The sequence below is a fragment of the Canis lupus genome, chromosome 29, assembly GCF_048164855.1.
Source record: "Canis lupus baileyi chromosome 29, mCanLup2.hap1, whole genome shotgun sequence".
NCBI classification, from domain to species: domain Eukaryota; kingdom Metazoa; phylum Chordata; class Mammalia; order Carnivora; family Canidae; genus Canis; species Canis lupus.
Window position 1 is genome coordinate 30,560,698 of NC_132866.1, and position 25,092 is coordinate 30,585,789.

Sequence of the window (25,092 nt, forward strand, 5' to 3'; positions counted from 1 at the left end):
AGTTTGACGGAGGAGGTGCTCCCGAAGACCACGTGATAATTCGCACCAATTGGCGCGTTTCTTACTGCAGAACTGCTCCTGAACTTTGGCCAATGAGAAGCCGACTTCGTTTCCCTCCAGTGGCAGTCATGGCGCCGCCCGTGAGGTACTGCATCCCGGGTAAGTGTGCGGGGACCGAAGCGAATTCTGGATGGGACAGGGAGGCAGGAAGGCTGCATGACCGACACCCTCTGAAGACCCATGACTGATGCAGCGTTTCTCTTCAGGCGAACGTCTGTGTAACTTGGAGGAGGGCAGCCCGGGCAGCGGCACTTATACTCGCCACGGCTACATCTTTTCGTCGCTTGCTGGCTGCCTGACGAAGAGCAGCGAGAATGGCGCGGTAAAGGGGGCTGCTTCCCATTTCCTCCTTCTCTGCTTTTCTTTTAGGCTGCTTTTGATTTCGCGGTCGATAGGAAAGGGCACTGCGGACGCGTCTTTAGGACCTCAGCAGAACAGCTGGTCTCCGAGTTTCTTCCAGCTGAGGTCTCCACTGCTGGGCACCTCGCCACCACAGGCCAGATGTGGTCCCGCTTGATTCTGTTGCTGACATTCGGGGAAGGAAGTTAGGGGACGAGCAGAGGCGGGTTCCGCCTGCAGTGAGCTGAATCTTGTCCGGATGTCGCCTCCCTTTCTGGTTTCATCTTGCTCCGCTATTCCCACCCCACTCTGCAGTCTAGTCACACAGGCTTCTTTGTCGCTGGTGGGGTAAGCTCTCTTCTGCCACAGAACGATGAACACGCTGTTTGTCACGCGCCCATCTCCTCCTTAGCCTCTTTAATTCCCACCTACTTTTCAGATGGCCTCTCTAGTGTCACTTTTATCAGAGTAGCCCTCCTAGACCCACTAGTCAGGGAAAGGAGTTTTGTGAGCTTTTATTTTTCGTTTTGTTAAACTCTCACAAAGAACTAAATTTCTTTCCTCTGTGTGCTCTTCTTTGCATAAAATTAAGCATTCGGTTACCTGTTCCTCCTAGACTCTTCCCTTATTAGACTCTAAGTTCCACGAAAACAAACCTTGCCACCATACCTTTAGTGCTGAGCACAGCAGCCTATGCTCAATAAATGTTTGTTGAATGCTTAACACTGATCCAGGATTAGCCCAGGATCGGATAAACAGTCTTTGAAGGACCCCCTTAAAGACAGGGAGCATTAATAGAGAATTCAGAATTAGAACATTTAGGTACTGGCTAACTAGACCTTGTTTCTGCTTTAGGTTAGAAACTTGATCTCTCTGGTTTTAGTTTTTGCTCAGATGTAAAATGAAAGACTTTTTAATCAATTTTAAGACTGTAACAGTTCTAAGTTTGTTCGTTTCATAGAAATAGATATCTATTGAGCATTTTCATGTGCCAGGCACAATCTTTACCTCTAAAGATATGGTAATGAGCCAAATACACATGATCCCTGCTACCAAGGGACACAGACATAAATTACAAACAAGTAAAGGTTCAAATTGGTTTATGGCTACAAAAGTCATGACTGTTTTTGAAAGAATATTACAGGTTACCATGAGAACATGTAAAGGACAAACCCATTGTAGTCAACAGAAGTGATGTTTAACCTGAATCTAAAGGATAAAGAAGAGTTGAGTGGGGAAAAAAAAAAAAAAAAAAAGAGTTGAGTGGAGAGCACAGTCCTGGGAGAAAGAACAGGTTGAACACAAATCCTGAGATGGGAACATGTTTAGTGCGTTAGTGAAACTGAATGAAGGTCCGAAAACTGAAGCATAGGAAACAAGGAAGAGGCAAGTAAAAGATGAGGTTCAAAATATGTCTTGGGGTGCCTGGGTGGCTCAGTTGGTTGAGCGTCCGATTCCGGATATCAGCTCCGGTCATGATCTCAGGGTCCTGGGATTAAGTCCGGTGTCAGTGCCCCCTCCCCCCCTCAGTGGGGAATCTGCTTGAGATTCTCTCCCTCCCTCTCCCCACTTGCGCATGCTTTCTCTCTCTCTCTGAAATAAATCTTTAAAAAATACATATTTTATACCAATAGCCAATACCATGCTCAAAGGGAAAGCTACAAGTATTCCCTTAAAATAGAAAAAAATAAAGTATGGCCATTATTATATAACATTTATTTGGAAATTCTAGCCAGTACAATAGAGTGAAAATCAGAAGGAAGTAGTAGAACTTTGAAGAGAAGAGTCAAGTTATCCACAATTGATTATATACCAAGAAATTCCAAGAAAACCACAAAAAGAAAACTTGTTAGAACTGTTCTGAAATGATTAGATTATGTCTTCTGGTAGCATCTTTCTTTTGAAAAATGGCCCCTTGACCTTCCTATTTGCCTTAAATTTCTAAGACTGTCTGCCCTGGGCACATATGAGTCTGTAGTCCATCTGTGCTTGTGATCTCAGCTGTGGACCAAAGCATTCCTACATTATTCTTAAGCCAGATACCTTTATGGAAGGCTTAGTCAGGATCTCACATTTTATTGTTCTGTCTATAGCTTCCTGTGATTTCTGTGATGAGAGAAACAGAATCTCAATTGCTACCAGATGTGGGGACTATTGTAACCTGTAAGGTAAGTAGGTCTTAACCTCCCTTCTTAGGACACCTGTTCAATGGTGAAATCATGATCATTGTGGAAGTGCTCTGTCTTATGTGGCAGTCACTAGCCATATGTGGCCATTTAATTGAAATGAATTAAAATTGAAAGTTCATTTCCTCCATCTCACTAGCTACATTCCAAGTGCTCACGTATAGTTGACAGCTGCCTTGTTGGCCAGCACAGAACATTTTAATCATCACAGTGTTACTGGACTGTGCCGGCCTAGAAAGTTCTGGGATAGTGATCAAGGCAGCCAAGTTCAAGCATGCGTAGCTCTTTCACTGAGCTGATTCCCTGAGTATGCAGTTTGGGAAACAGGTGCCAAAGGGTAATAATAATAAGGAAGCCTATTTTTAACATTTAGAAGCTATTTTAGTCTGGAGAGAAGCAAAAGACCTTATAAAGACCTATTAAATTTCATCTTTTAGGGCACCTGGGTGGTCCAGTCAGTTAAATGTCTGCCTTCGGCTCAGGTGGTGATCCTAGGATCCAGCCCTGCATCAGGCTCCCTGCTCAGCAGGGAGTCTGCTTTTCTGTCTCCCTCTGCCCCTTCTCTCCACTCATGCTGTGTCTCTTTCTTTCTCTCAAATAAATAAATAAAATCTTTTTTATTTATTTTTATTTTTATTTTTTTTAAATTTTTATTTATTTATGATAGTCACAGAGAGAGAGAGAGGCAGAGAGAGAAGCAGGCTCCATGCACCGGGAGCCCGACGTGGGATTCGATCCCGGGTCTCCAGGATTGCGCCCTGGGCCAAAGGCAGGCGCTTAACCGCTGCACCACCCAGGGATCCCAATAAAATCTTTTTTAAAAATAAATTTCATCATTTGGGGTGTTTCAGGGGAAATACAAATTAATGCTATACTGATCAGTAACTACAAGACATCCTTACTCTCTGCCCACCCCCATGTTAAGTTAAATCAACTTGAGTTCTTAGTTGCTGTTTATAAATTGTTCCAGCAGAAAATCAATGTGTTATTCTTAAAATAACTGAAGAGGCAGTGATCCAAATATTACACAGTAACTGAAATGTACACTTAAATTCTGTCCACTGGGGATCCCTGGGTGGTGCAGCGGTTTGGTGCCTGCCTTTGGCCCAGGGCGCGATCCTGGAGACCCCAGGATCAAATCCCACGTCGGGCTCCCGGTGCATGGAGCCTGCTTCTCCCTCTGCCTGTGTCTCTGCCTCTCTCTCTCTCTCTCTCTCTCTCTCTCTGTGTGTGACTGTCATAAATAAATAAAAAATTAAAAAAAAAAGAAATATAAACATTTAAAAAAATTTTTCTGTGCACTGTACCGGGCTCTTGGTAAGATCAGTTAAGGGTCTAGATTTACGGTAATGCCCTGTTTTTATTTGTTAGGCTTCTGTATTTTTCAAGATATATTCCATATTATTTCATTGGATGCCCACAGTAACTTTATTAGGTGGCTGGAGAGACTCTCATTCCATTTGACATATATCATTTATGCAGAATTAAGTAGGAGTTAACTTGTCTTAAATTCTATAATTAGTAGGATTGCTTGGACTAAAACACTGGTAATTCCTTTCTTGCTGCCTCCTTGAACTGACAACTGCTACTACTCTAATGCTGATCTTTTTTCTGTTCCACAGGTCTCTAGCATCAATTCACGCTTTGCCAAAGTGCACATCCTATATGTGGGGTCCACACCACTTAAGAACTCTTTTCGAGGAACTATCCGGTAAGAAGTATTCATGTTTTTGCATTTGCATCAGCACCTGGAATGAGATTAGAATAGAACAGGGATTGAAATTTTTAGGAACAATTACAGTTCCTATATCTACCTGCCTCTCTCTCCTCTTTGTTCTTTGATTCTGTCCAGGTAGTGTCCAAAGGAAATGTTATAATGTATGAGCTAGGACAAAAGGAAAATATTGACAAGATTGGGCTTTAAAATAAAATGAAAAGAATTGAGCTAAGCTGGAAACTAGTGTTGCAGGAAGTTCATATGGAACAAATTAGGGGCACCTGGGTAGCTCAGTGGTTGAGTGTCTGCCTTTGGCTCGGGTCGTGATCCCGGGGTCCTGGGATTGAGTCCTGCACCGGGCTCCCTGCAGGGAGTCTGCTGCTCCCTCTGCCAATGTCTCTGCCTCTTTCTGTATCTCTCATGAATAAATAAAATCTTTAAAAAAAAAAAAAGTTAAAGGCATCTTAAGAAATATCTTCCTTTTTTGTATTTAATATAGTTTAAATCTAAGGATTGAAAGACTTTATTTTTTTTTTTTAATTTTATTTATTTATGATGGGGGGCGGAGAGAGAGAGAGAGAGAGAGGCAGAGACATAGGCAGAGAGAGAAGCAGGCTCCATGCACCGGGAGCCCGACGTGGGACTCGATCCCGGGTCTCCAGGATCGCGCCCTGGGCCAAAGGCAGGCGCCAAACCGCTGCGCCACCCAGGGATCCCGAAAGACTTTATTTTTATTTTTTTTTATTTTTTTAATTTTTATTTATTTATGATAGTCACACAGAGAGAGAGAGAGGCAGAGACATAGGCAGAGGGAGAAGCAGGCTCCATGCACCGGGAGCCTGACGTGGGATTCGATCCCGGGTCTCCAGGATCGCGCCCTGGGCCAAAGGCAGGCACCAAACCGCTGCGCCACCCAGGGATCCCCCGAAAGACTTTAAAAAGGTAAAAAGGTTAGTGGGTGGGCAGCCCCGGTGGCGCAGCGGTTTAGCGCCGCCTGCAGCCCAGGGCGTGATCCTGGAGACCCTGGATCAAGTCCCACGTCAGGCTCTCTGCATGGAGCCTGCTTCTCCCTCTGACTGAGTCTCTGCCTCTCTCTCTCTCTGTCTCTATGAATGAATAAATAAATAAAATCTTAAAAAAAAAAAAAAAAAAAGGTTAGTGGGTGAGGGGCACCTGTCTGGCTCAGTCAGTAAAGCATGTAAGTCTTGATCTCGGTGTTTTGAGTTCAGGCCCCATGTTGGGCATAGAGATTACTTAAAAATAGAATCTTAGAGGTGCCTGAGTGGCTCAGTTGGTTGAGCGACCGACTTGTGATCTCAACTCAGATCGTGATCTCATAAGCTGTCGTCAGATCAAGCCTCGTGTCTGGCTCTGCAGTCAGTGAGGGGTCTGCTTGAGATTCTCTCCCTCTGTAAAATAGGGTGCACGCTCCCCCCCCCACTCATGGCATATGCACTCTTTCTCTCTCTCTGTAAAATAAATAAATCTTAAAAAAATAAAATATATTTTTAAAAAGGTGAGTGGAATGGTAGGGTTTTGTTTGTTTTTTCCTGTAGGTTTTTAAAGTAGAGACCAACAATTCTTGTGAGCTAGATATAGCTTCTAAGGCTCTTTCCACCCTTAGGATTCCATGTTGGTTCTGTAGTGCTTCTGTTCAAGCTTTCCTAAGGCAGCAAAGTTCCTTATTCTTTCCTGCCAAATCTGATCTGCTTTTCTCTAGTCAAAGGTATTGATACTGCTGCTCTGTGTGACCCAAGAATGGGAATGTGGTTTTCTCCTCCAGGGGAGGACTTGGAATGCTTCTCCACCCCACTTCTGGGTGGCCTTTGGGTCCCAATTATGATTTGTTCTCTCTATTCTTGTAGCTCTCTGTCTGCTATGATTCTGCAGGATAATTCTCACAGATAATTAATCTTTTGTTAATTCTTTTTTATAGCAAGGAAGATGTCCGAGCTACTGAAAAAGACAAGGTTGTTGGTTGGTTCTTTTTTTTTTTTCCCCTTATGACTTTAGGAATCTCGATCCTTTTAAATTACTCCAGGGAATTTCAAACATCTGTGGGAATGTGGATCCAAAGGTCCAAGGAATTTTAAGGTGTTTCCTACTGGAAAGTGTGGAATTCACCTCACTGTCCTTTTCCTTTCCTTAGGATTTTTTGTTTGCTCTATTGAGCAGAAGGGGACTACTTTATTCCTTGCCTTTGAAGCCAGGTGTCTATTCTTTGCTATTCCCTCAGATTTACTTTGTATTCTTTCAGAGCCAACTGTAGTAACTTTTATCTAAGATCCGTTACCAGGTTATTGAATTAAAAATTTTTCATTTAAAAAAATAAAAAATAAAAATCTTTCATTTATATGATGTAAAAGCAATAAAAGTTGTTGATTGGCTTCACTAACGATGACTTCCACCCTGTGGAGTTAAAAAGTACACTGGTTCTACCAGAGGGGCAAATAGTTTCATGTAGATTTGATTTAGAGCTTTCACTTAACATTCCTGTTCTTTCTTTACAGGTTGAGATTTATAAGAGTTTCCGCCCTGGTGACATTGTCTTGGCCAAAGTGGTATCCTTTATTCCAGCAGTCTTGTGGTCCTTTGTCAAAACAAGAAATAGAAGTAGAAAATAACTCAAGTGGCTATGGGAGGGAAGACTTATCACCCATTGTTTTCCTTCACCAGTATTGTGTGACTAGATCTCTCTGGGTGATGCACAATCGAACTACCTCCTGACCACTGCTGAGAATGAACTTGGGGTGGTGGTGGCCCACAGTGAATCGGGTGAGTAGGTCCATACATCCACATGCTTCTCTTTCCCTGGGAGCTACAGTTGGGATTAATTCACTGTTTTCTCTTGTTACCCTGGTTTTAAATCTAGAGCGCAATATGAGTGTCAATCACTTACTACTGAGATTAGAATGATTCTCCTTATATAACTGTAAGGGGGGAATTCACTGCATAAGGCTTTTTCTGTATGAGGTGAGGTTCACTAGGTAGTTTGATGAAACTTCAGGTCATAACCAGCTGAAAAGGGAAGGGTCTTAGTAAACATTTGGGGTCCCAGCTCCAACACTAGCTCTTCCCTTCCAGGTGTCCAGATGGTTCCCATTAGCTGGTGTGAGATGCAGTGCCCTAAGACCCACACTAAAGAATTCCGGAAAGTGGCCAGAGTACAGCCTGAATTCTTACAGACCTAAGAAGATTTACCCTACATTTTACCCCATGGAGAGGGGTAAGCCGTTTCTAAGAGTACATACATGTATGAACCCAACATCAAGATGCCATTGTCTTTATTCAAACACCTGTGGTTGGCTAACAACCATCTTTAGAAAAATCTGCCAGCAACTTATACTGTAGGTGGAACATTTTTCTTATGAACCTTTCAGTGGATTTCATTCTCGAGTGATGAATTTTTTTGGAGGCGCCAGCAGACAAACTGTATAATATTGGAAGTAGCCCGATCCTTCTGACAGTCTCACAGATACGTATTTTTGCTGTGACAAAGAAAACGTTTTTACTAAAAGGATTTTATGGCTTCTGTTGTCTTGAGTAGGGAAGGGAATCTAAAAAGCATCATGACATTTAAAGCTGGGGTTTGCCTGGTTGCACCCATTAACTTACATGTCAAGTGCTTGCTTTCTCTGGAAAAGCCTAATCTCCAATCTTTTTTATACTTTTTATGTTCACTTTCAAGCACTTCCACTTACTGAGTACTTTCTATGTGCCAGGCACTAGGTGAAGCACTTTATATACATCTCATTTAAACAGATTACAATTTAGTGAGAATTACATAACACATGGTGATTCAGGGTACATGCAAGTAGTTTGAAAGCAATTAGTTGAACGAACATAGTATTACTGATTTAGTGGGTACCCTAAGAAATGTTTAAATCTGAATTGAAAAGAGGGACAGAGCACTATCATGTGAGGTGACCAAGAAGGATCCGTGATGTGAAGCAAAAGGAACCGAAGAACTTAGATAAATGGAATGAAGGATATGCAAGGCAGACAGTGAAGCAAAGTATAGAAGCAAGAATGAATACACAAGTGTTCATTGAGGATGAGGATGAGGAAGGGATGAGATGAGGGTTAAGCATGGAGAAGCTGCAGAAGGAATGGAAGGAAAGAACTAGATGTCAGTTCTTGAGATGTTCTTCAAGGAGCCTGTATCTTTTATGTGTATTGACAGTGGTTACAGGTAAACTCTGGAGTGTACCTGCCTAGGTTCATATCCTCTAGCTGCTAGCCTTGAATAGGTTAGGTTGGGTTTTTTAGTTTTTGTTTTTTTTTAATAGAAAATTGGATTGGGATCCTTGTAGCTCCCCATGCAGTTTTAAGAAATAATAGAGATTCCTTAGACACTTTGCCCATTTTTTCCCAATGGTGACATTGTGCAAATTACAGTATACCTAAACAATCAGGATGTTGCCATTGATAGTAGTGCAAGTTAACTTTGTTTCTTGTAAGTCTGTTTCCTTGTCTGGAATAGTATGATCTTAGGGTTATTGTGAGGAAGAAATGCATAAGTTACAGTACATGCCAATATCGTTACATGTTACTGTTGTTATTATAGATCTGGTTGCCTTCTATCAAGTATGTTAAATTCCAGGCATTATGTTAAGCAGTCCCCTGATAGATGTTTTAAACTTTACAGATTTTCTTTGATAGACAGTGCTGCAGAGAAAACTCCTATACTGTATATACTTGTGCCTGCCTAGGATTCTGTGGCAAAAGATTCCTAGAAGTGGAATGCCGGGTCAAAGAATGTGTACATTTTAAATTCTGGTTATATTTTTCCCATGTTGCCTTGTAGAAAGATGCTACCACCTGATTCTCCCTACAGTGTTAGCCATTTTAACTTACTCTATCTCTGAACTTCCCAGTAACTCTGAAATGTACTGGTCATTTCTGTCTTTTACAGAGAGGTAAATTAAGGCTTAGAAAAATTAGCTAACTTGCTCTAAGTCACATAGACATCAAGCGGCATAGCATTATTCAAACCTAGGTTTGTCTTACTGTAAAACCCAAATTCTTTCTTTTGCACCATGGTGCCTCCTTTTTCCAAGTATTGACTAGAACCTTGGGCATGCAATTAGAGGCTCTCCAAATTGACAATGGCTCATTAATTATGAGTGCTTGTTGGGACATCATTCATTCAATAAATATACATTGAGCAACTACTATGCCCACCACTTTTCCAGGAAGTAGGAGTTAAAGCAGTGAACATGATAGAACCCTTTCCTTGTCGAGATTACATTCTACTGGGGAAAGACAGGTGATACGTAAATAAAAGTTATAATAAAGTGTCATAAAGAGCATTTGAAACAGGTGGATAATAGCCCTTTCTGATCTACTGCAGAGCAGGTTAGATTTTCTCCATTAACCATTGATACTAGTATTGCAAGTAAATTTATATGCCTGTCTCCCCTACTTGCCTGAGCTTTTAGGGCAGGATTCTGTCTTTGAATTTTCAGTACCTGGTATTGTGACTAAAATATAGCAAAAGCACAATAAAAAAATTTTTGAATGTTCTCATAGCTGACTGAACAATTGTGCCCAGTGATGTTTAGTGAGTATACATGCTAATCTACAACTGGTTCTAGAGACAAGGAGGATATTGTTTCTGTGCCTTGGAATAGTGATTCTCAGTCTGTTAGATGAACTTCAAAATTACCTACGAAGGTTTTTTTTCCCTCCCAGATAATTATGATGCACTACCCTAGCTAAGCAGTCTTGAAGAGATAGTGGTTGTTGGCCTTCTAGCGGTATTGGTAAATAATGCTAGCTTTGTTACTTTGCTGCCCGTAAGAGTTCCAGTCAATGAGTGAAGACTGCCATAAACTCAAGTGATATCAGGACACAGAGTAACAGTATTCTAAGCTGATCCAGTCTGACTTGGGTGAAGAGCCTTGATCAAAGAAAATTACAAACCTTTGGTCCAAGATTCAGTATAGGTGAAGTAAACTTAACATCCCACCAACTGTTGGGAGACTTAAATTACTAAGGCTCATCCTAGGGTTACTGTATATTATCAAGTGAAAAACTAAACTCAAGGAACGCCTGGGTGGCTCAGCGGTTTAGCGCCTGCCTTCAGCCCAGGATCAAGTCCCACATTGGGCTCCCTGTGTGGAGCCTGCTTCTCCCTCTGCTTGTGTCTCTACCTCTTGCTCTCTGGGTCTCTCATGAATAAATAAATAAAATCTTAAAAAAAAAAAAAAAACTAAACTAAACTCGAGAGGCAAGATGATTAAAAGTATTTACATTTTAGAAAAAGGACTTTTAGTTGAACATCTTTCCTCTGGGTTCCAATACTTCGCATATATTTGGCAAGTTTCTCCATTTCTTTAAGCCTGTTTCTTCTGTAAATTGGGGAGACCAGCCCTTTCAGAGGTGGTGGAGAGACTGTTGATACAATGTGCCTCACCCAATGGCTAGCAGAGAAACTTCATGAGCTTCACAGAGGGCATTACTTCCTCCTACTACAAAGAAAGGCATTATGAGCTTTCTCTTGCCTCGTAAGCTCTCATGTTCCCATGATCTTTTCAAAGACAAATGTGAGCCATGTCTTTTCCCAATTACATATATAATCATTCTCCTTTTAATCATTTTATTAAGTTATGTATAATTTCTGAAGATGAAAAGTATGTATATACAACTTTCTAACAGAAAAAGATTCGCTTTTTAAGGTAAATAAGCCGTTACTTTGCTCAAAAGGCATAATGGAGTTTCAAAATGGAGTAAATGGAGTAGTCAGTAAACGAGCATCACTGAGCAAGAGCTATAGAGACAATAGGAATAGAGTTCAGCCCAGACTTGCCCACCTCCACCTTAGCTCCCCAACCTAAGGTGGAAAACCTAGTAAGATATGCCATTTTGGGACCAGGCTGTATAAAGTGATTGGTTATCCTAAAGCTCTTATTCTGTCATACAAGCACTTGGTAATGAGAGTCATTTCAAGTTTAATGTTCAAGCTGACCTCAGATAAGAAGTATCACTATATCACACAGAAGATATTGCACATCACTCCTTTATTATACTGATCTGGAAAAAAGATTTAGTACAGTTATGCTCACAATGAGTACTGGGCCCCAGTGGCAGGGCCAAGCAACTGGAACATGATCAGAAATAGATACAGTTGAAAGACACACTTGGACATGATCAAGAGGCATTTCACTGCCATAAAACATTAAGGCAGGGGAGGGATTCTAAAACACACAGCAGGATGAACTCCTAGGCCTTGGAAGTCAAGGAGTTTATCCCACGTTGGTGTGAGGAATGGCTTATTTTTGGATGATCACATGTGGGAATATTTCAACCGCCACTAGAAACCCCAGATGGGGTTTTGTTTTGTATTTTTAATATATATATGTGTATATATATATATACTTTTTTTTTTTTTTGTAAAAGTAAATGCAACACATAAAACATTCAGATTGATCCCAATCTTCTGGAGCCAGCTCTTTGGGGTCAGAGGGGAAATAACTGCTTTAATCACCGTGCAGGTTACATTCATCTTCCACTGGAATGACTAGAGCCCGCCACACACTGCCCTCACCTGACTACAGAATAGTACAGGACTAGCTCCTGGGAATACACATAAGCTCTCTTGCTTCTCATTGGTCACACCTAGCAGGGCTTCTCCCCATCCCCTACTCAAGCAGGTCCTTAGTAATAAAGCAGTAACAAAAACCCCAGAGTTACTAATTCTCTACTCTTGGATACGAGTCTTCTCTCAGCTTGGACTGAGGACCCATGCCCCAGAAGTGCCATTTGACTAGAATATATGAAGGGAGTGGGTGCAAGAAACAAAATGGCTAAACAAAATTAGGAGCCACTGGTCCCCATCTGCAGCTAAAACTTAAGATGCCTACAGATGCGGTCAGTGTGACATGTGCAGGGAAGAAGTGCAGAGAAATGGGATGGGCAGGGAAGGTATCCTCAGGAAAGCAATCTGCCTGCTCGCCTTTACTTTTTGGCCTTGCCCTGGGCAGCCACAGCTTCCATGGCTTTACGCACGGTCTCTTCATCCCCCAGGAACTGCATGGGCTTGATGGGCTTCAAGTTCTTGTCCAATTCATAGACCATGGGAATACCTGTTGGCAGGTTCAGCTCCATGATAGCCTCTTCAGAAAGACCTGAAAATACACACCATGATCAGCCAGCCAAGAAAGACACAAATCCATGTCACCCCTGCAGGAATTAAAACAAGACAACCTTTCTGATATTTGTAGTAACAGTAATGATCTGTATTACAGATCAGTCACCCAAAGAATGCCTCCAATACTTATTCCTCAGCCACTGAAAAGCAATATAAAAATACCACAGATCTCTCTCCCAAAGTGGGGTTTGGAAACCCACAGCAAAGCAGGCCCATACACATTTCAAATGTCCTATGTAGTAGTCCAACCAGCCTACCAAAAAATCAGCACACCTGTGCCTCTAGGCCTTCAGGTGAAACAATTTAAGGTGCAAATTGACATTCATGTGTGAAGTTGTACCAGGTTGTGATTTTTTTTAAGATTTTATTTATTTGTTCATGAGAGACACAGAGAGGCAGAGACACAGGCAGAGGGAGAAGCAGGCTCCATGCAGAGAACCTGACGTGGGACTCAATCCCGGGTCTCCAGGATCATGCCCTGGGCTGAAGGTGGCGCTAAACCACTGAGCCACCCAGGCTGCCCCCCAGGTTGTGATTAAGGAGGATTTTTATCAGTAGTTTCAACAGGCAGTCCTAGCCTAAAGGTAAGCATCTCAAACTATAATGTGTACGTGAATTATGTGGGTAACAGATACAGCTTATACATCAGGTCTGAAGGAGGACCTGAAGCTTTGCATATCAGAACAAGTACCCAACAGGTCTATGATGCTTTGAGGAAATATGGGTAGAGGGCAGCCCCGGTGGCACAGCGGTTTAGCGCCGCTTGCAGCCCAGGGCGTGATCCTGGAGACCCTGGATCGAGTCCCACGTCGGGCTCTCTGTATGATGCCTGCTTCTCCCCCTGCCTGTGTCTCTGCCTCTCTCTCTCTCTGTCTCTATGAATAAATAAATAAAATCCTAAAAAAAAAAAAAGAAAAAGAAAAAGAAATATGGGTAGAGAGTGACTAGGAGTCAATCTAGACTACCTCCAAGGCTATCAATGTCTAGCCTTTTCCTGAAGGTCTCCTTTGCATGAAATAAGTCCCTGATTAGTGGCGATTTTGCTGTATCCTTCCTTGAGGGTTCCCCTGGAAAATGTACATACCCTCCAGATGCTTGACAATGCCCCGAAGGCTATTGCCATGGGCTGCAATCAGTACTCGCTTCCCCTCCTTGATCTGGGGAACTATTTCTTCATTCCAAAAGGGCAGAGCTCTGGCAATGGTATCCTTCAGACTCTCACAGGAGGGTAGCTGATCTTCAGTGAGGTCTGCATACCGGCGATCCTAAACAACAAAAAAATCCATACTCACCAATTAATAGCAGTTACATCTGTCCTGCCCACTCCTCATCCCCTGAGGGGTCAAAGTGATGGATGAAAGTCTCTCACAAGGACAAAGAATGGAGCTGAGCATTTGGCAAAGGGGATAATTACTATCTTGCTGCTCTTCCTACCACCATTACCCACTATTGGGAAGATTAATTATTCAAAAGAAACTAAGAAAAGAAAAAAAAAAAAAAAAAGCACAAGGCTCTTCCCAATTCACTTAATCTTGCACTTGGCTTAGGGGAAAGCCCAACAACTATGGATGGATTTTATAAAGGAGGTCAGTGGAGATATAAAAAGGAGATATATTCTTAGATAAAGAACTATCAACTAAATCTTTTAACAAGTGAAGGTCATTCCTTGGAAAAGAGGAATTACAATTAACACTATCATTATAAGCTCAATGGGACTAGGCAGATACTAATAAAAAGCTAACAAAGAGCACGGCCAGGGTTCTAACCCACCGTCCTAGGTGGAGTGAACCAAACCCCCATTTTGTCCATACATACCTTACTGATGTTGCTGTAGAAGGGATGGTCAGGTTCCATTGGAGGTGGTGGAACATCATAGGAACGCCTCCAGATCTTTACCTGGGCCTCACCATGCTTGGCAGCAGTTTCTGCTTTATTGAGGCCAGTCAGACCCCCATAGTGCCGCTCATTGAGGCGCCAAGTCCTCACTACTGGCAGCCACATTTGGTCAATGGCATCCAGCACTGTCCAGAGAGTCCGAATTGCTCTCTTCTGCACTGAGGTGAAGCAGATATCAAACTCATAGCCAGCATCTGGGAATCATAAGTTCAAAGTGATAAGTTAATCAGGTCCACTCTGGAATCAGAATTTTCTCACATATACGTTTAACTAGTCTGTATACTCTAGCAGGAAATATTACTGCACCTTCATGGAAGGTAAAACTTGTTGATTTATGTTCTAGTTGACAACATGCCTCCCAGTGGGTTTTACAATAACTTATCTAACCCAAGACCTAAACATATTGTCAAGTAGCTAATCTGTGCCATCTGTGCTGCTTATCCTAAATCCCAGAATGCTGTGAGCTTAAGCCCATTTTAAGAACTTATTTCTGCTTCATTTCTTTCAAGAAAAGGATGCTTAAAAACTTGGAATCTCTTAATAGCCAATATTTACAGAGGGCTTATAATCTGTAAATACACCGGACAATTCTGTTTTGTCTTTTTTTTTTCTTTTTTTTTTTTTTCTATTTATTTATGATAGTCATACAGAGAGAGAGAGAGAGAGAGAGAGAGGCAGAGACATAGGCAGAGGGAGAAGCAGGCTCCATGCACCGGGAGCCCGATGTGGGACTCGATCCCGGGTCTCCAGGATCGCACCCTGGGCCAAAGGCAGGCGCTAAACCGCTGCGCCACCCAGGGATCCCTGTTTTGTCTTTATAACAGTCCTTACAACCCATTCTAGAGGAGTTAAGCACATCATCTAAGGTCACAGCTTATACATGAGAGATTAAAACCCAGGCTGTATGATCCCCAGAAATCCAATTCATAACTTCCGTTTCTAGCTCCTGCCATACTTTCCTAACCCCTAAGGATCTGGATGTTTATATTTTAGTTAAAACAGTCACTTCTGACCAATAATTACTAATATATTTCAGTCCTGACTTCTTGTCTAGGGGAAATAGGTTTTAAATTCCCAACAATCAGGACACAGCAAGAGCTCTTAGAGGATGCTGATTAAAACATCAGTTTGTTGCCTGAAATTATATTTTCACTATGGAGTGGAGATCACACCACAATCTCTTAATCCAGTTTCTTTCTGCTATAGTCAAGTGCCAGCCTGTACCTACTTAGGTCAACTGCCAGACTAAGTTTAGGAGAAACCACTCTCTGGATAAAGAGCAGAAAGAGCAAATGCTGTGCACTGATTCATTTATAAATGAATCCTCCATACACAGTAGTTATTTACTAAGGGGTGGTAATCAAGAGTTATGTTGCCCCAACCAACAATTCGTCTTTCATATTTCATGACGGATTATTCCCCCTCCCACTTTAATACGGAGATGGCCCTTTCTTTATGTAGTGTTTTCCTCCATGAGGCTACAAGCCCCTCTTTGAAATTCGGCACAAACCTTCCTGGGTATTGCCTCATATTGAGGTTGCCAACAGTAATTAATGCAACGTGAAGTGAATTCTCCTGCCAGTCATTCAACTGAGAATGAGACCAATAAGAACTATGCTGATGGGGGAAGGGACAATTAATCACCAGGAAACCCATCACTACAGTAACCACAGAGGAAAAGATGACAAATCTTATCACTGAGCCTCAAGACAAATCCTAGTAGACTCTATTACCATCTCCTCCCTAACTCAGGGGAGAAATGGCTCCCTCCCCAATAAAAGGCTGAGTCACTGGGAAGCAACCATCCAAAGTGCAAGCCTCATCTCCCATGCTGAAAAGCTACTGGCTATTTCATTGCAATTATTTCCACTTGCAATGGAGGTCCTCCCACTGGATATACAAATAGGTCCCCAAGGAGAAAATTAGTTCCCCTTGGGACTCTTAACTAGAGAACTCGAAGGCCTCTTCTGTTAACTTGCCCATTAAATAAAAGCATAGGCTAGGACACTCCCAGGGGTGGGGTCTATAATGTGGTGTGGACCTCATCCTACCCCAGAGAGAAGATGGCATGGGGAAGCAGTTCTCACTAGCTTCTTCCTGAAACAATTCAAGAGTTTATAAACCCTACTATGATTTGCACTTAAGAGGGGCACCTGGGTGGCTCAATCAGTTGGGTGTCTGCCTTCCTCTTAGCGCACAATCCTTTATCCTTGGGGGTAAAGCCCCAAGTTGGGCTCCCTGCTCAGCAGGGGAGTCTGCTTCTCCCTCTCCCTCTCTCTCTCTCTCTGCCCCTACTTATGTGCTTCTCTCACTATCTCTCTCAAATAACATCTTAAAAAAAAAAAAAAAGCTCTGAAGAATCTAATGTATTTACTTTAGGTTTCTTACATTATTCATAATGGTCTTCACCATTCATATTTCTGCTTTTAGTCTTTTTTAATAAAATCATTTGTGATGTCCATAACAGATACTAAGATTTTTTTTTTTTTTTTTATTTTATTTATGATAGTCATACAGAGAGAGAGAGAGAGAGAGAGAGAGAGGCAGAGACATAGGCAGAGGGAGAAGCAGGCTCCATGCACCGGGAGCCCGACGTGGGATTCGATCCCGGGTCTCCAGGATCGCGCCCTGGGCCAAAGGCAGGCGCCAAACCGCTGCGCCACCCAGGGATCCCCGATACTAAGATTTTAAATGAGATTTTTCTAACTAATGCTACCAACATTTACTTTAAAATAGGGGGGCTGGCTTAGTCACAAAAGCATGTGATTCTTTATCTCAGGGTCTGACTGAGCCCCACTGTGGGTGTAGAGATTACTAAAATTAAACTTAAAACACCTGAAATAGGCTCTGTTAAGGTTTGACCATTTCATCCCTGTTTTAGGGTACAGCTGCAACTATCTTTGTCCTGGGCTAGTCCTCAGCAAACCACCACAGACCCATACAGTTCTTCCTGCCAGACAGGAGAGAAAATGGCCTCCTTCACCAGCACTTTCCCTTTCCCAGCCTCTCCTAATGTAAGTCACACCAGGCCATCCCAAAGCACTCATGCACACAGCCAGCAGGATTACATTTCCCATACTTTCCAAAACTTTGCTTCATTTTAAAGGATCTACAGTGAAGGCAAGAAGCTAGAGTAACATGAGGTCAAATGCCTCTTCCACATCAGGCATCAATGACCCTTTTAAATGGCTGCTTCTATGTCCAGAGGTTAGAAGGCAGCAGGGCGGGATCTGCCCTAATCAACAATGGAAGCAGCTCCTCAGACCCGAGAAATTCTCCAAGTTGCTGGCAGTTGAGAATGCCTCCTTATAAAAAGCATTCCAGAACCACAGAGAGCTATCCCGCAAAGCGAGGCACGCCTGGGTAAGGCGAGTTTATCTCACTGCCACCACTTCCACCTTTGCCCAGCTTCTACCTGTTACTCAACCCACAACTGAAGCAAGCGGGATGGACTAGGAATAAAAAGATACGACCTTGAACGAGTCATCTGTAACAATTCTCACTGTTGCCAACCATAAAGAGGGACAGAAAGGAGGGGGATAAAATCTACTTTATGGAATCGTGCACAGGATCAACTCAAATCCTTCCTTCATTCATTCATTCGCTCAATCACACTTGTAGATGCATTTTGGACAAAGGATTTGGGGGATGCTGAATAGCAAAGGCCTACGTAAGTACGTGGATTTCTGAGGCCCGTAGCCCTCCCCCCCCGGCGCCGTGTTACTCCCCCACAGCCAGAGAAAAGCGTGTGGTCTGACGCTTCGCAAGGATCCGCTGCCGCCTCTTGAAAAGGCTCGGTTAGGGCTGCTGGAGACACCGGGCATCCAACGGAATGTAATAACCTGTCCCCGAGTTACTACATCCTCAGACTAGAAAATGGAAGAATTTCCCGAGGTGGTGTCGTGGAGAACGCTGTGCCCTCCGGGGCGACGGCCCCCCGGTCCTCTTCCCGGCGCGGCCCCTCACGCCACCGGATGACCTTGAGCAAGTCGACCCTCCCACCCCCCGCAATCTGGGCCCATTTTGTCAACTGCAAAATAAATTGCCCGGGAGCTGAAACCCAAGGTCGCCCCGCTCCGGGAGGGCGCGGGGGCGGGCGCGGGGGCGAGCCCGGCGGCCCCCACCAGCGGCGCCCGCCACCGAGCGGCGCCCGCCGGGGCCTCCGCAGCCCCCACCCACAAGCCCGGCCCGCTCCGCACCTCGCAGCGCCTGCCCGCCGCGCTTCGCCTCCTCGTGCCCCGCCGGGCTCAGGTCCGCGTCGTACCAGCCGCTGAAGCGGTTCTCCAGGTTCCAAGCGCTCTCGCCGTGCCGGATCAGCACCAGCTTGTACGCGGCCATGGCGGCGGCTCGGCGTGCGATGCGGACCGGGGCGAGCCGAGATTCCGGAGTCCCTGCCCGGCCCCGCCGCGCCTGCGCGATCGCACCGCGCCGCCCGGCTCCCGCGCACTCGCTCGCCCAAATCTTTCCACTCGCTCGGGGCCGCCCTCCGCCCGCCGGGTGTGCGCATGCGCCCGGGGACCAAGCTGCGGCCGCCGGGGGGAGGGGCGCGCTCGAGGGCGCCAGGGCGCATGCGGCCTCGGCCGGCGGCCGCTCGTCCGCCGCGGCGGTCACGGAGCGCACGTAAGCGCCCGGAGGCGGCGGGGCTGGGCTCGTGCCCGCCGTGGCGTTCGGGAGCCGCCGCGCCGCCCCGGTGCCGCAGTTATTCACAGGCCATTTGCATGATACAGTGGCCTTATCATTTGAACCGCGCTTAGCTGAGCCAGGTTACCTTTGCATCCGCACGCGGAGTTTGGGTCACACGCTTGTGTTCGAATCTTCACTCTTCGTTGTATGGCTTTGCATCTTGGGGCAGCCTCTTAGCCTCGCCAGCCTCGTTGGTGAGTGGCCGTAGTGAATACAGCTGGTGCCCAGCTACCTGGACGGTGCGCAGTCAGTAGCCGCGGACTGTGCTCCAAACCTGGAGTCGGTCTGAAGGCCGGGGCCAGAGATGGGTTGAACGTGTTTCTGCCCTTCATAGCAAATGGAGTGCAGGTAAGACCCACAGGTAAACAGCTAACAATGAACTGTGCTGTATTTAACAGATTCTAGAAGTTAAAAACATGCTCTCAAAAAAAAAAAAAAAAAAAAAAAAGGACCACCCAGTGCTACAAGTTCTTTACAAACATTAACTCATTTAATCCTCATATCCTCATAATGATCTTATGAGGCAGGTATTATATTTCCTTTTTTACTCATGAGGAAAAGAGGGATGAAGTAAACTGCCCAAGGTTATAGGACTCAGGATGCAAGCCGAGGCTGTCTCCCAAATCCCAGTGTGCTCAGGATCAGGGACATAAATTGTCCGAATTCACAGTTCGGAAGTGGAAGAGAAACCAAGACTCAAACCCAGGCAGTTCAAGGGCCTAGGGTGCCCTCTAACCACAACACTCCTGTCCCCCTCCTCTACAGCTGGGAGAAAATGGAATTCAGTGACCAGAGAGATGACCAGTGAAGGTCCAGCACTAAAAGCCACACCTAGAGCTTACAGAATCCTAGGGCCACAAGGGGAGAACTACCTAGGAAGGCCTCCTGTTCAAGCTCCCAGCATGGCCCACGTGGGATCCTTGAAAGACTCTGTCTTTGGAGGTTCTCCCTCTACTTGTTCCTAATGTTTGGTCATCCCAACCCTGACACCCAGGCTCTCTCAGGGAGAGCTTTTACAGACTTAACCTTGGCTCCTCAGGTTGTACTTTTTGTCTCTCTGCCTTGGCCCTAATCCATACTTGCAGTCATAGCTCCTGCCATATCCCTTTCTCCTTACCCTGCTCCCTGCTTCAAGATTTCTGTGCTCCTGTCTAGTTGAGGTCTCACATTTATGCAATAAGTAAGAGGTATAAATGGGAAGAAACCTGAGTTCAAATATGACTCCGTTTCTGATTACCCATGAGACCTAAGATGGGTCACTTAACTTCTCATCCTCATTTTCCCCATCTGTAAACCGTGTTAATAATCATATTCGTAGCCACCTAAAATGATGTTGTGAGGAATAAGTGAGATGATGCATGGGAAGCATTCAGCACTGTGCCTAGCAAATAGTCAAGATAATAACAATAAATACATTGCTAACAATAATCTTATTAGCAGTGTGACCAAGAAAGCAAAAAGATTTAATGAAGGGTACCACTTCGAAATGTATGAGTCTGGGGGGACCATGGACAGATTCCCTTCTAGCAGGGTGCCTGGTAGGGGATGCCTTATGCCTTACCCACCAGGATTGGAATAGGTGGGTAACTAGGATACTTTGGGGCAGGGGGCCAAAGGCATCTGTACCACCAGCCTTGGGAAAGAATCTGGGAATCCTATTTTATTCCTTTACTAACCTCCTCTGCCTCCAGAAGGCATCTCTCATTTCCTTGGAATTCTGGGGAACTCTGATAACTTTATGCACCTCACTTATAGGATATCTTCCTTAGGGCCACCTGGGTGGCCTAGTGGTTGGGCGCCTTCCTTTGGCTCAGGTCATGATCCTGGAGTCCTGGGATGGAGTCCCACATCAGGCTCCCTGCATGGAGTCTGCTTCTCTCTCTGCCTATGTCCCTGCCTCTCTGTGTCTCTCATGAATAAATAAATAAAATCTCTAAAAATATATATATCAGGGCAGCCTGTGTGGCTCAGCGGTTTAGCACCACTTTCAGCTGGGAGCATGATCCTGGAGGCCCAGGATCCAGTCCCGCGTCAGGCTCCCTGCATGGAGCCTGCTTCTCCTTCTGCCTGTGTCTCTACCTCTCTCTCTCTCTCTCTGTATATCTCATAAATAAATAAATAAAATCTTTAAAAATATATATATCTTCCTTAAATCATCAGAAGCTCTTTAAGGTAGACATCAGATCAACTCAACTAGAAACTCCTTGAGGACAGGCACGTCACCTTAACTTTTTTTTTTTTTTTACTATCTTATACACACCTCCACACACATGCAGTTAGCATGATGCCTTTGCCCTTGGTAGACTCTGAGTGTCCCTGAGTGTCAGGGCTGGGAGAGACCTGCAGCTCCTCTGCAACTCCCCACTTCCTGCTACCCCCACCTCCTGTTACCCCCAGTTCACACGTAACAGAGGAGGAAAGTGAAGTGAACCAGTCAGTAAGAGCAGGAGATGAGCAGGGGGCCAGATTCATCAGTGAGAAATCACAGGTGATTCACGGGGAAGGGCCTCAAAGTAGGGGCTTGCAGTGTCAGGAAGGGAGTTAGAAACCTGGAGAGATCCGGAGAGTAGGAGAGCAGGGGGATGGGGAGCACTGTGGGAAGACCTTGAAGGCTTGCTTTGCTTTGCAGCCTGAGGCCAGAATTCTGGGCAGAGATGTGGGTTCACTCAGCTACAATCATAGCATCACAAATCTGGGAAGAAGCTTAGAGCCTCTCAAACCAAGGAGATTTCTCAAATGTCAGTCAAAGGTAAGGATAAATCAGCGGGGTTTGCCCTCAACTGCTTTTTTTTTTTTTCATCTTAATTGTTATCTCTACTGAACACATACACGAAGACATTTGTCACGGTTGATTCCTGGGCTCTTCTAAAGGACTGCGTGGATATAGGAGGGAATTCATACATCTTGAGAACAAAGTAGGAGTGCAGGGCTGATTGCCGCTGGGGTCCAGCTCTAGGAGCAACCTGAGCAACCTGAGGGACCTACCTCACAGCTCGCAAACCGTCACTGCCCTGTAGGGAACAACTGTAGCCAAATAAGTCCCTCTTCCTGCCTGGAGAGTGGGGAGGAGGATCTGTGCTCCAGACTCTTCTTAGCTGTCACCTCCTGAGCCAGGCACAGTCATTAATGACAAGCCCTGATCTCCACCTGAGGCCTCCAGCCAGCCTCAAAACCCCAAACTCTTCGGGCAGATAGGTTCCCCTGCAACACAGTGCTTTAATTCCCCAGACCTAAGGAAATTCTCGGGACGGTAGCAGCTTTCAACCAAGCAGCTTGTTGGTCAAGCTGTTACAAAAACTGAGATAAGGATAATCAGTGGGCACAGCCCTATTACCCTCCACTGCTCCTTTTTTTTTTTTTTAATTTTTCTTTCTTTATTTATGATAGTCACACAGAGAGAGAGAGAGAGAGGCAGAGACACAGGCAGAGGGAGAAGCAGGCTCCATGCACCGGGAGCCCGACGTGGGATTTATTCCTGGGTCTCCAGGATCGCGCCCTGGGCCAAAGGCAGGCGCCAAACCGCTGCGCCACCCAGAGATCCCCTCCACTGCTCCTTAAAACAATAAAGGCCTCTCTCAGTCTTCCCGCCCCATTTATTTTTTCCACAGAAATGCAACTCCATTATCAAGCACCAAACATTCAGAAGACCCAATTTATTTTATTTTTTAAAAGATTTTAGGGCGGGGGGGTTGGGGTGACTGGGTGACAGGCACTGAGGGGGTCACTTGATGGGATGAGCACTGGGTGATATGCTATATGTTGGCAAATTGAACTCCAATTAAAAAAAAAAAAAAAGACTTTAGGGCAGCCCAGGTGGCTCAGCAGTTTAGCGCCGCCTTCAGCCCAGGGCGTGATCCTGGAGACCGGGAATTGAGTCCCTCGTTGGGCTCCCTGTGTGGAGCCTGCTTCTCCCTCTGCCTGTGTCTCTGCCTCAAACACAAAGAGAGAGAGGCAGAGACACAGGCAGAGGGAGAAGCAGGCTCCCTATGGGGAGCCCAACATGGGACTTGATCCCAGGACTCTGGGATCACGCCCTGAACCAAAGGCAGATGCTCAACCACTAAGCCACCCAGCTGCTCTAAGAAGGACCTAATTTTGAATGGAAGTGAGGCAGACCAAGTTCTCTGCGAGGTGGAAGAGGGGCTGCTGTCGTCTGGCCCACAAGGACACCTGGCAGGACACTCCAGGTCCTTACCTGTGGAACATCTTAAGAGTTCATGGCCTGCTGTGCAAACATCCAGCTCAGCTGCTGTCTGAGGAAGACAGGATTTCTATCTCCGAGAGACAGTGAGCCCAGGTGATCCTAGCTAGTGCCCTGGGACTCTGGGCTTGTAAGAAAGGAAGAGTGCTTCAAGGAGGCCTGAAAGTCCTGTCCAACCCTCTGTAGCTGCCATCTGAGGATAAACAGGAATTAGTGTGGCTGGAATAGACAACAGCACTCCTGTGGACTTGTGGGTTCCTACAACTCCCCTGACCACCCCCTTCCTTCTCTGTCCTCAAAACCCAGCTTTGGGAGAATGCCTGCGTGGCTCCATGGTTGAGTGTTTGCCTTTGGCTCAGGACATGATCCCCTGGGATAGAGTCCTGCATCAAGCTCCCCACAAGAAGCCTGCATCTCCCTCTGCCGGTGTCTCTGCTTCTTTCTCTATGTCTCTTATGAATAAATAAATAAATAAAATAAAAAATAAAAAGAACCACTGGGGGGGGCCTCTGCCTCGAGGCCCTGCATGTCATAACTACAATGATAAAACTGCTCATGGGGCAATAGGCAAATCTTTTTGACCCTTCTACTTTCTTTCACCTAGAACCATTTTCCTAGTCTGTTTCTTTGGGTTAATTTCTGGGACGCCTGAGTGGCTCAGCAGTTGAGCATCTGCCTTCAGATCAGGGCGTGATTCTGGAGCCCTGGGATCGAGTCCCACATGGGGCTCCCTGCATGGAGCTTTCTTTTTCCTCTGCCTGTGACTCTGCCTCTCTGTGTCTCTCATGAATAAATAAATAAAATCTTAAAAAAAACTCTAAGTACAAGACAGACACTTTGTTATTTGTGAATAGTTCATATTAAGTTTAGTGAATGATGAGAGACTAGTGGGATGAGTTAGTATAGCATCTCTGAGAAGCAGTTGCCCAGACAGGATTTGCATGAAATGTATTAGGGGAAATGCCTGAGACAGGAAATGACAGAGTTGTGACCCAAGTGAAGGAAGGAGAGGAAGACAGGGTGGGTGGAAGCATCTGGACTGCTGTATGTTTCTGAGGAAGTTCAGTAAGACTGTTGAGGAATCCTGGAGCCAAGACCCCTCCAAGCAGGCTTTGCCTCTATATCCTTGATGCAGGAATATTAAGTCATGGCTTGGCAGCCTGTGGGCAGCATGGCCTCTGTCTGAATGCTGTGAAGGACTTCAGAGTGACACAGCTGGGCCCCTGGGTCCACCAGCTGTATGAGATCTGAGGGATGTATGATCATGGCCGTGCATGTACATTCAATACATATGTCAGAGATGTTTTTATGTCTGTACTTGGTGACTACTTACTGACTGAGGAAAGTTGTCAAAGGTACCTGTCAGCCAACAGCAAGGTGGTCAACCAGGTTTCCAATATGCCTGCTAAGGATTTTGCTAGTGGTAGAGCAGGGGAGCTGGTGGCTGTCATATTTCTGACAGCAGTGGAGGAAATGCCTATCTCATGGAGGTGATAGCAGGAGTCAGCTCAGGGTTGTCTGGCCTAAGAAATGTGGACAAGAAAGAGCAACAATCAGAAACTCACATGAGTTTTTTAAGTAGTTAAACATGGTGTTACCCTGTGAAGCAGTGATTTCATTCCTAGGTGTATATTCAAGAGAAATAAATGCAAACATTCACACAAAAACCCATACACAAATGTTTATAAAAGCATTATTCACAAAAGCCCAAACGACAACCTAAGTGTCCATCAGCTGATGAATGGATATACGACATGCAATACATCCATGCCGTGGAATATTCAGCCATAAAAAGGAATGAAGCGTTGATGTGTGCTGCCTGTATGAACCTTGAAAATAGTATGCTAAGTGAAAGAAG

The 25,092-nt window shown here is 44.9% G+C and overlaps 3 protein-coding genes across 5 annotated transcripts in view; 2 read left to right on the forward strand and 1 right to left on the reverse strand.

Moving 5' to 3' along the window:
- The first annotated feature begins 30 nt into the window (after positions 1 to 30).
- Positions 31 to 9,831, forward strand: EXOSC1 (exosome component 1). Of its 3 annotated transcripts, none has more exons than XM_072805829.1 (8): positions 31 to 159; positions 430 to 747; positions 2,493 to 2,567; positions 4,208 to 4,296; positions 6,239 to 6,279; positions 6,813 to 6,863; positions 6,993 to 7,077; positions 7,387 to 9,831. In XM_072805829.1, exons 4-8 carry the CDS (start codon positions 4,251 to 4,253, stop codon positions 7,491 to 7,493), a joined length of 330 nt encoding a protein of 109 aa, XP_072661930.1. In that variant the 5' UTR covers positions 31 to 159; positions 430 to 747; positions 2,493 to 2,567; positions 4,208 to 4,250; the 3' UTR covers positions 7,494 to 9,831. The 3 variants fall into 3 exon arrangements, with proteins under 3 accessions (XP_072661930.1, XP_072661929.1, XP_072661928.1); XM_072805828.1 differs by lacking the exon at positions 430 to 747 and adding an exon at positions 267 to 382 and having other exon boundaries at positions 60 to 159; XM_072805827.1 differs by lacking the exon at positions 430 to 747 and adding an exon at positions 267 to 382 and having other exon boundaries at positions 66 to 159; positions 6,239 to 6,272.
- A 1,476-nt stretch (positions 9,832 to 11,307) lies between these two features.
- PGAM1 (phosphoglycerate mutase 1) lies at positions 11,308 to 18,845 on the reverse strand. Its single transcript, XM_072805826.1, has 4 exons — positions 18,550 to 18,845; positions 14,270 to 14,544; positions 13,539 to 13,719; positions 11,308 to 12,431 (listed from the first exon to the last, which is right to left on the reverse strand). Exons 1-4 carry the CDS (start codon positions 18,686 to 18,688, stop codon positions 12,262 to 12,264), a joined length of 765 nt encoding a protein of 254 aa, XP_072661927.1. The 5' UTR covers positions 18,689 to 18,845; the 3' UTR covers positions 11,308 to 12,261.
- A 396-nt stretch (positions 18,846 to 19,241) lies between these two features.
- The window catches only part of RRP12 (ribosomal RNA processing 12 homolog), a 48,010-nt gene continuing 42,159 nt past the window's right edge, over positions 19,242 to 25,092 (forward strand). Inside the window, exon 1 of the mRNA XM_072805830.1 lies at positions 19,242 to 19,381. The gene's annotated coding sequence lies outside the window, so the exon portion shown is untranslated. The remainder of the gene's footprint in view (positions 19,382 to 25,092) is intronic.